At 42.0% G+C, this 10,261-nt stretch overlaps 1 protein-coding gene across 2 annotated transcripts in view; it reads right to left on the minus strand.

Moving 5' to 3' along the window:
• The window catches only part of PPP4R4 (protein phosphatase 4, regulatory subunit 4), a 134,594-nt gene that overhangs the window by 123,920 nt on the left and 413 nt on the right, over positions 1–10,261 (minus strand). For both annotated transcript variants that reach the window (XM_006879096.1, XM_006879097.1), the window contains exon 2: positions 9,310–9,383. In XM_006879096.1, coding sequence (XP_006879158.1) covers positions 9,310–9,383 — 74 coding nt within the window. The remainder of the gene's footprint in view (positions 1–9,309; positions 9,384–10,261) is intronic.

A 10,261-nucleotide genomic window follows, 5' to 3' on the forward strand; every position in this document is an offset into this window, starting at 1 on the left:
GTGTGGAATTGCATATATTCACCCAAACAAGCACAAGAATGTTGATAGCAGCATTACTCATCACAGCTTAAAACTAGAAACAGGTTGAGTATCTATTAGCAGAACATTCCATGATGTATTCACCTAATGGAATATTATCCAGCGGTGAGTGTGAACAACTATTCAACCATGCAGTGACATAGGTGGATCCCTGTTGTGAAGTACTGGGTGGAAGAAACTAGATAAAAGGCATGTATTTCGTCCCTATTATGTAAAATTCAAAATCATGCAAACTAATCTACTCTGTTACAAGTCAGGATAATAATTTCCCTTTTAATGGAGTAGGGGAGAGAAACAACCTGGAAGGGAATAAAAAGGAATCACTAGGTTAATAGGAAAGAGAATGCTCTATTTTTAATCTGGGTTCTGGCTACCCAGCTGCTCAATAAACTATTGTGTTTATGATTTGTGCTCATTTTTACATATGTTATAATTGATATAATTTACTTTAAAAACCAAAGATAATAATATAGTTATGATAGTGCAGGTGACTCCTGAATAACACAGGCCCACTCACATATATATGGATTCCCCACCCCTCCCTGCAACACAGTAATGAGCTCAAGTGTTGCTAATCATCTCCAGGGAGAGTCAAACTACTCACATGGAGATGATTAGTAACGTTCCATAGCATTTTAAGTGGGTACTCCCAATACTTCAGTTCTTGAAGCTCAACCAACCTGTTGTTTAGGGTCAGCCTGTGCTTTTCAAACCTGAATTGCTGGAAGACCAACTGTAAGATACATGTGGATTTTCACCTACACAGGAGCGTTAGGATTCTGAATCCCCTTGTTGTTCAAGGATTCATTGTACTTTTTTAACGGAAATTTCTAACTTATTCATTTCCTTACAAATCAAAAATAATTTAGAAAAATTAAAGTATCACAAATGTCAGATGGATCTTTGTAGAAAGCAAAGAGTACCAGAGGAATGTCTATCTGTGTTTCATGGACTATGCAAAGGCATTTGACTGTGTGGATCACAACAGATTGTGGTTAACCTTGAGGAAAATGGGAATCCCAGTACACTTGATTATGCTATGTGGAACCTATATATGGACCAGGAAGCAGTCCTCAAAAAAGAGCAGGGAAATACTGCATGGTTCAAAATCAGGAAAGGTGTGCCTCTGGGATGAGTTCTGTCTCCATACCTTTCCAATTTTTATGCAGAACAAATCTTTTGGGAGTGTGGGCTTTATGAGGAGGAATGTGGCATCAGGACTGGAGGAAGATGACTCATCAACATCTCATGTTATGCAGATGACACAACCTTATTTGCTGAAAGTGAGGAAGACCTGAAGCACTTGTTAAAGAAGGTCAAAGACTGTAGTCTTCAATATAGATTGAAGCTCAACATCAAGGAAACAAATATTCTCACCACTGAGCCAACTGGCAGCACCATGATAGTTGGAGAAGAGATTGAAGTTGTTAACAATTACAGCTTGCTCGGCTCCACAATCAACATTCTTGGCACCAGCAGCCAGGAAATCAAAAGATGCACTGTATTAGGTAAATCTGTCAGGGGCATCTCCAGCGTACTGAAATGTAACGATGTCAGTCTAAAGACTAAGGTACACCTAATCCAGGCCATCCTGGTTTTTGCAATTAATTACTCAGTATGCATCAGAGCTGGATAATGACTAAAGATGACAGAAGGAGAACTGATGCCTTCGAGTTGTGGTGCTGAAGAAGAAACTTAAACATGCCACTGACTGCCAAAAAAACAAATAAGTTTGCATTGGAGAGGGTGAAACCAAGTTTCTCCTTGGAGGCTAGGATTTTAAAGCTCCATCTCACATACTTTGGGGACAGGTCCTTGGAGAAGGACATCATGCTTAGAAGGGTGGAGAGATGGCAAAGAAGAGTAAGACCCCGGATGAAATGGACTGATACAGTCACTGGGGCAATAGAGGTATATATGTCAGAATCACAGAGACTGGCTCAGGACAGGGCAGGGTCCAGAGCTGCTATCCATAGTGTCATTATGGGTCTCAGGTGACTCGATGGCACATAAAAACAACAACATGCTCTTCAAAATAAGATATGAACATTTTTCTGCACTACTTTTCCGGTTTGGAGGGTAAAAAGGATAGACATTTTTAGACATAAAAGAATCCTGTAATAGGATTAATCACCGCAACTCTTTCTTACCACCTCACTACCTTGCTCTAGTTTTGAATATGAGATCCCAAAGCTCTCAGACTTGATAAACAATACACATAGTTTACAATTTCTAATCAATGCATTGCCGTTGAGTCAGAACCGACGCAGAGCTGAACTTCCAGTTGTTTTTCAGAGGCAGTAAAAGACATGGAAGGAGCAGCTTATCTCTCTCCCACAGAGTGACTGCCTGGTGGATTCAAACTGTGTTCCTTTGGGTTAGCAATACAACTTCTCACCACCAAGCCACCAGAGCTCCCTATATAGATTGCAGTTATTGCTGCTGGGTGCCATCAAATCAAGTACAACTCATACTGACCCTATAAACAGACCTGAATACTGTCCTATCCTGTGCCATTCCCATCATTTCTGATACACTGGAGCACACTGCTACAGCCACCGTGTCAACCCACCTCATGGGAGGCCTGCAACTCCTTCACTGACCCTCTACCTTTCCAAGCATGATATCCCGTTCCAAGGAAATGCCCCAAGTATGAGAGATGAAGTTTCACCATCCTTGCCTCCAAGAAGTACTTTCACAACACCTTTTGCAAGACATCTGTTTGTTCTTTTGGCAGTCCACAGATACTCAGTACTGCTGTTTTTGTTGTGTGCTGTCAAGTCACTTGTGACTCATAGTGACTCCATGTACAACAGCCTTATACCCTGCTCTATCTTGTGCCAATCTTATTGTTTCTGACACACATACCCCTATTACCCCAGTCACTAAATCAATTCATCTCATTGAGGGTCTTCCTCTCCTGGGCTGTCCCTCCACCCTCCAAGCACAATATCCCTCTCCAAGGACTGGTTCCTCCTTGCGATGTGTCCAAAGTATGTTAGATGAAGCTTCAGAATCCTTGCCTCCAAGTAGCAGCCTGATTTCACCTTCTCTAGGACAAACCTGTTTGTTCTCCCAGAAATCTATGGTGTATTCAATATTCTTCTCCAGCACCACAACTCAAAGGCATCGATTCTCTTATCACCACTAGTTTGTCCAGCTTTCAGATGCAAAGCAAGTAACTGCAAAGACCGTGGCCAGAATCAGGCTCGCCTTAGTCTCCAGACTGATATCGTTGTTCTTCAGTACTCTGGAGTGGTCTCTGACGGTAGACTTTCCCAGTGCAATTCATCATTGAATTTCCCGGCTGCTGGTACCAAGAGTGTTCATTGTGGACTAGTCTTGTTTATGTCTACTCTGTTGTTTGCAGAAATTTCACTTTGCGATGTCACTAGGGGGAGCACTTTTCCCTTAAAAAAACGAGGATGAGAGGCAATGTTCCTAATGAAAAAGAGCCGCTGCTAACCCAAAAGCTGTACCCCTCCGGCAGTTCAAACCCACCGGCGTCTCTTTGAGAGGAAGATGGAGAGTTTCCTCTCCTTGGGATTTATAGCCTCTGGCACCTGATGGAGCACAGTTATGCATCAGAACCGACTCCATGGCAAGGAAGTGTTTGAGTTTTGAAAGATGCACTTTATCTCAAAGGCAAAGTAGAAAACAGTTCAAGGGGAGCTCTGGTGGCCTAGTGGCAAGAAGCTGCACTGCAATCCCCGAGGAACACGGTTCGAATCCACCAGATGCTCTGCCGGAGAAGGAGGCGCAATATCCTCCTGTACCAGTCAGATCTGATTTGACGATACACGCACACAAAATAATAAAAAATAATAAAAAATTAAAAAAAAAAAAAGAAAACAGTTCAAAAGTCACTAGTGAATTTAAAAGAAGTAACCAAAAAGGAGGTATGTTAATCAATCAGTACATTTTATACATAATGTAAACCGAAGTACTGCTTAACAAGAAGGCCCTTTGGTAAGGAAAGTTTCGCCTGTAGAACAGATAAAAAAAGGTTGACATATACAGCTAAGAATTATTATAAATTTTTTATATTAGAATTTTTTTTTATTGTATTAATTTTAAGTGTACCGTCAAATCAGATCTGACCGGTACAGGAGGAGATTGCCCCCTCCTTCTCCAGCACAGCATCTGGTGGATTTGAACCGCGTACCTCTGGGATTGCAGTGCAGCGTCTTGCCACTAGGTCCCCAGAGCTCCCTTAGAATTTTTTTAAGAATATGGTTTCTGATAAAGATTATTAGGAAAGAAAGTTAATGGCTCCCTATCACAAAGCTCTGCTGGTGTCATTTACTAGCCTGCCTGCTTCTCTATTAAATTACTGGACGGTGAAACTAATACTGTTATCCTCTAAAAGTTGGACAGGTACGTTAAGCAGCTCAACCAGGAGGAAAGTAGGAAGAAAAGAAAGGAGCCTAACAGGACTGATTACCTTTCACTGGGTAGCATATGCCTAGTGCTCTACATTGAATACAAGAACCCTGGGAAGCAGGAATCCTTTCCAGATGGCACCAGAGCTGAACAATCACAAATAACTTGCTGATGTCACACAGACAATAACAATTAAGGCAAACACAACCCAAGTCTGTCTGATTCTGCTGTCTACCATACAAAAACCGTACGTTTCTTAACTCATCAAGCATTCTGCTCACTTAAAAAAAAAAAATCAATAAATATGCTTCATTCCATGAAAAGCTATATATTCATATCACAGCAAAGAGCATTAAAAAAACGTAAAATAGAACTTTCCCTTCTAGAATGTGCAACCTACTTGACCAAATGCGCACACACATGCACACACTTGTGAATGCAAAGCAGCAATTAACTGTCAGTTGAGGGATGTAGCCACTAAGTGATGTGGGATCTCAAGGAAGCCTGGGAACCACGTGGTTCCAGCAGCTTCACGAGCCTCGAGAAAGATGCATGATGACAAAAGGAATGGCTAAATACCGGACAGGTGTACCGGAAGTGCATTCTAGGATGAGAAACATCAGAGTTAAGGATCAGTGAAGAAGCCACCAAGGTTGCTTCAAAAAGAGATGGACTAAGCACTAAAACCCAAATGTCCATCAGCTAAACACAGGTCAACAAAAAGTGGTCCACCCAATATAACGAAACACCATTTGGCCATAAAAACAAATGTATTTCATTGGCACATTGCTACAACTTAGGTGAATATCACAGCAAATGAAAATAGCCTGTCACAAAATGCCACGTATTATAAGATTCCACTTACATAAAGTGCCCAGAAGGAGCAAAGATGAATGGTTTCCCGTAGCTGGCTGGGGGTTAGGAGAGCTGAGGAGTGAAGAGGAGTGACTGTTAATGGACCTGGAGTTCTTCTAGGGTAGTGCAAATGTTCTAACGTGGATTGTGAGGACAGTTTGCACAACTCTGTAACTACACTAAAATCTATTGATCTGAACCATTTAAATGAGTAAAATGTATACATTATACCTCACTTGATCTTAGCCAAAAGGCCGAGGAGTGATATATACATTATACCTCAAAACTGGAAAAGTGGGCGGGCGCGGTGAAGGAGGGAGAGGGGCTAAAAAAAAAAAAAAACTGGAAAAGTGAGGGACTAGAGAGAGATCATAATGCACAGTTAAGAAGTAACTTGTGAAGGGTTCAGAATGCAAGGCTTAAGTATCTGGGATTTATCTCGTAGGCAACTAGAGAGATATGAATAAAGATTCACTTAATCTGCAAATAGAAATATCATTTGACCCAGCAATTCCACTACTGGGAATATACCCTAAAGAAACCAGAACTACCACCCAAGCAGATATATACACACCTATGTTTATTTTGACTTTGTTCACAATAGAAAGAGTTTGAAACAACCCCAAGTGCCCATCAACAAACAACTGGATAGAGAAGCTCTGGTATATTCACACAGTGGAATACTATGCTGCACTGAAAAACAAGAAACTCATGAAGTATTACACAAAATGGGTGACCCTGGAGGTCATTATGCTGACTGAGTGAAATATCTCAGCCACAAAAAGACAAATATGGCATAATACCACTGTTATAAAACAAGACTGACACAGGGGTTGAGGGGAGACTGAGAAAGAGGGGATAATGTTTACTGCAATGAAACAGATGAGGGAGTGAATTGTTTAAAAGGGATATATGATTAGGTATTATTATCATGACATGAGTCCAAAATGAAGGCAGAATAGTGGAATGGACTTGGGGGATGGATTGTATAACAATTAAAGAATTTTTCTTTTACTTTTCAAAGAGAAGATTGAACTGGGGGGGGGGGGGAAGGAAGAAAAGTGCAAACTTTTCTGTAAACTTTCTTTCGAATTTTTTAAAAAAAAAGATTCACTTAACAAAAGCTCAATAAACACACTTAACTCTTCACTAATAAAATTATTCACGTATTTTAAGCATATTCCTAAAGCGTATGCCAAAGAGAGAACAGGAAAAAGATGTTATGATGTGATTTGACTAAGGCACAAGCTGTGACTATTAAAAAAGTTGTTTTGCTTCAGTGCTAAATGCCACAGATGGGAGATTAGCATCCTATTTATGCAAAATCACAAATTCACCTCTGTCAAATCTTCAAATACCATACTATTCTCTAAACTTAACATTGAAAATAGCACTAATAATTGACCTTTTAGAGTAAGATAATGAATAATGTGATTTGTTTTCCACTCAGTGAGTGACAAGACTCTGCATAAGACACTTTTTAAAGTGTTAGATTTCATTTACACGCCAGCATAGTCTTAACTAACACAAAATATTGCCTACTGATCCCCATATAGTTGACCTTGAATTCTAATTTAACATATTTCAAAATATGCAAAATCAGTATGGAAAACTAGGGGGAAATTAAAGAAACAAATGTGATATCTGAAAGTAGAAAGTGAAAAACAAACTAAAATGTCCAATACTGAGGAAAAGGTCAAGCACTCTAAAATAAACCTGAAAATTATGCAAAGAGAGAAAAATAGGACCCAACATTATGTTCTATAGCATTAGAAAACCCAAATGAAGGGGGAAAGGAATAAATTAAATTTAAAATAGAAAGCACAATACACAAGAGCAGGTGAAGCAGCTTTAGCAGAGGGAAAGTTTAGAAAACAGCTAAGAGACGGTCCCTCCGCCCCTAAATCATACGGAAGAAAGAACCTTGCTATTGGCTTGGCAGAACGGTGAAATCCCACTTAACTCCCACCCCCAAAGACGGTGAGACAGGAAGAACATAAGTCCGTTTGAGAACCCAGCCACAGCCACACTAGTGTTCCCCCCCACACCCCGAGTCACCCTGTAAATCTCCTTCAAGGCAGGTGACCCACAAGAAACTAAAGGAGACACTGGGTCTTTTTCAAGCTCTCCTCTAAGAAAGAGAGGGCCTGGCTGTCTTTATAAAGGCTTTGTAAGTTCCAGAACTGGGAGAAGCTTATGTCCTGTGCTTGAGACATCAAAGTAGGATGACCTGGTTCACTAGGAAACAAAGCATATAAGCTATCCTAAAAGAGCAGCTGTGTCACTGACACCTAGAACGAGATATCTGCTGTCACAAGGAAGGAGAGCAAGAGTCTCTATTTTCTACTCAGAAGCCAGTGCTGAGACTGACCAACTCAGTAGAGAATTAGTCCAAACCAGGAACTGCTGAATGCTAAAAAGATCCAAACTTAACATCAACTAAGGCACGTTGTTTGAATCCACCAGGTGCTCTGAGGGAAGGTGATGGGCAATCTCCTCCCATGTGATTTACAGCCTCTGAACACTCACTAAAGGTCAGCTGTGAGTCAGTTCTGATCACGCTTAACACCAATTGTCTACCCACTCAGAATCACAGAACTGCGGAAAAAGACAAATGTTGGTAACTGTTGTTTACTCTGTACATTATTGAGAAACTAAGCACTTCATCTATAAAACAATGCAATACCAGCATAGCCTAAAGTTGGATTAGTCCCCAGGTAAACATCAAAAGACACATTCTTTTCATTCCATAGATAGAAATTAGGTGAGCATGCAAAAGGAGGAGGAAAATGACATCAGAATAGGTCTAAGATCCAAAGAGACTTTGAAATAGAATTATTTGAAGGAATGGCCTTAAATAAGTATGCTGATACTGACTAAATTAAGAACAGTAGTAGTTTAAAGACTAATTAAAACTGAAATCATAAAAGAAAGTTTGTTTTTTTCCATAGACTCATCCAGTGAATTAACATGGGGCTGGAAACATGATCTGTAAACAAGAGACCTAGAACCTTGCCACCACCTGAAACTGGCCAAACAGAGGGAGGCTAAGGAAACCAGGGTGATCAATATCTTGGGAAGTAAATAACGATCAAATTCCAAACTCTGATTCCGAAAAATAAAAGTGAAGACTAAACAAAAGTGAAAAGGGGGGGGCGGGGGGAGGTGTACAAGTTTTTCTTAAACTTTAAGGTATACAAAAAAAAACGCCTGGGAAAAAAACGTGTTTCCAAAGTACTTTCTCAGATATGTTCACTAATGTTCACTTAGATCTGTTCATTAATAGTCGTTTCTAAGACGTTAAATCCACAATAGTACAATTTTTTAAACAGTCGAGCTAAATCTCGTAAATATTTGCAATAATAATTTGCCTGTAGCAATTCTGTGGCACTTAGGAGATACTTGGAAATATAAATGAAAGTAGCCTTAATTTTTAAGTCTCTCAGGCAAAATGAAATAGTTCATCTATCAAAGTAATATAAATAGGATACTTTGATCAGCAAATTCTAACATGTTCGTATTTGGGAGTATTATTTCTATATTGTAAATGATATATAATGTTCATATTCTAAGAGCTTAAAGTTAATCACTGGATATTTCTGTCTCCTCTATATGAAAACAACTAAAGCTAAAAAAAAAGGGGGGGGGCGGATTTTTTTTTTTTTAAAAAGGGATCGGATTCAATTCAGTCCATGAGTTATTTTTTAAAAGTTCTGCTCTCCCTCCTCCAAGAAGTATTTCATCAATTCGCTCTCTTATTTCAAGTCTCAAATTCCTCAGTCCAGAAAGGTGGGCAGGGAGAAAAATGCAACAAAGAATGAATGGAAATCCAAAGTCTCTGTAAATGTTTATTAAAATTAATAATAATAAAAAAGGATAAAAAAATGCCTAAGTCCATGCCTACATCTAAATTGTATAACACGTTTAAGTTCCTGCCATGCAAATGTACTAGGTTCCAGTGGTGAAGTCCATGTGACCCTCCCTCCCCACCATCCCCCAAAGCATCCATCAGCGCTGCCAGGGTGCAAATACCTGAGCAGGTAAACAGCCCTTTCGATATCGCTGAGGTCTTCATCAACCGTCAGTCTTTCTATTTCTTCTGGGGTCTGTGCAGAGGAAAACACCAGTTATGCACACATGCAGGGGGACCTCGCCTCTGGGGACCCCCCCCCCCATGAAAAAGTTTCACAATTGAGCACTGATCAGCGGAAACCACGCCAGGTCCGAGGATGCCAGGAGACCTCCCCCCAGTCGTCGCTGCTTGCTGATGTGCCTGCGGGACTTTTAGGGGTTTTGGGGGGAATTTTCTCCTGGGGGGAGGCGGGAAGGGGGACATTTATTTCTTGACTCTTGTAGCTTCCAGATCGCAGCTTGCGGGGGATCACGTCGTGCTTTCAGAAGCTCCCCGAAATCCCTTATTTCTTTGCATAAATAGACTTTTTTTTTTCTTTCTCCTTTTTCAATCAGCCAAGGCCGTGTCTCTAGAATGTTCCAGCCCAGGAACTGCTAACAGGGGGATGGAGACTGCAATGGGGCGAATGTGCAGAGGGGGCAGGGGACTCTCACCAGCTGGAGGGGGGGGCCGAGCCGGCTAGTGGGGTGCAGGGGCCGCGGGGTCTGTATCGGGGCTCGCCGGCGGCCGGGTCTGCGGGGTCCCCCCGACCCGAGGCCGCAGGAAGATGACTCGGCGGCGTGGGACCAAGTGGGGGCGGGGAGCGAGCTCGGGGTGACCCCGCTCCCTCCAGGGGGGACGGGGGTGCGAGGGGTCCCCTCCGTGAGGACTGTCAATCTGGACGACTCGGGGTTCGGGGTCCCCCGCAGTGTGCGGAGGGAGGGTGGGGATTGGGCGTCTCGGGGGCCGTCGGAGGGGCTGCGCTCACTGAGGGGTGGGCGTCGGTGGGGAAGGGGCGGCCGGGACGCGGGGTGACCCGGGGAGGCCGGGCGGGGGTCTGGACGCGGAGAGCCGTGTGGACGGGACGGGGGA

The sequence above is a fragment of the Elephantulus edwardii genome, unplaced genomic scaffold (assembly GCF_000299155.1).
Source record: "Elephantulus edwardii isolate Elephantulus edwardi_28Jun2011 unplaced genomic scaffold, EleEdw1.0 scaffold00002, whole genome shotgun sequence".
In the NCBI taxonomy this organism is placed as follows: domain Eukaryota; kingdom Metazoa; phylum Chordata; class Mammalia; order Macroscelidea; family Macroscelididae; genus Elephantulus; species Elephantulus edwardii.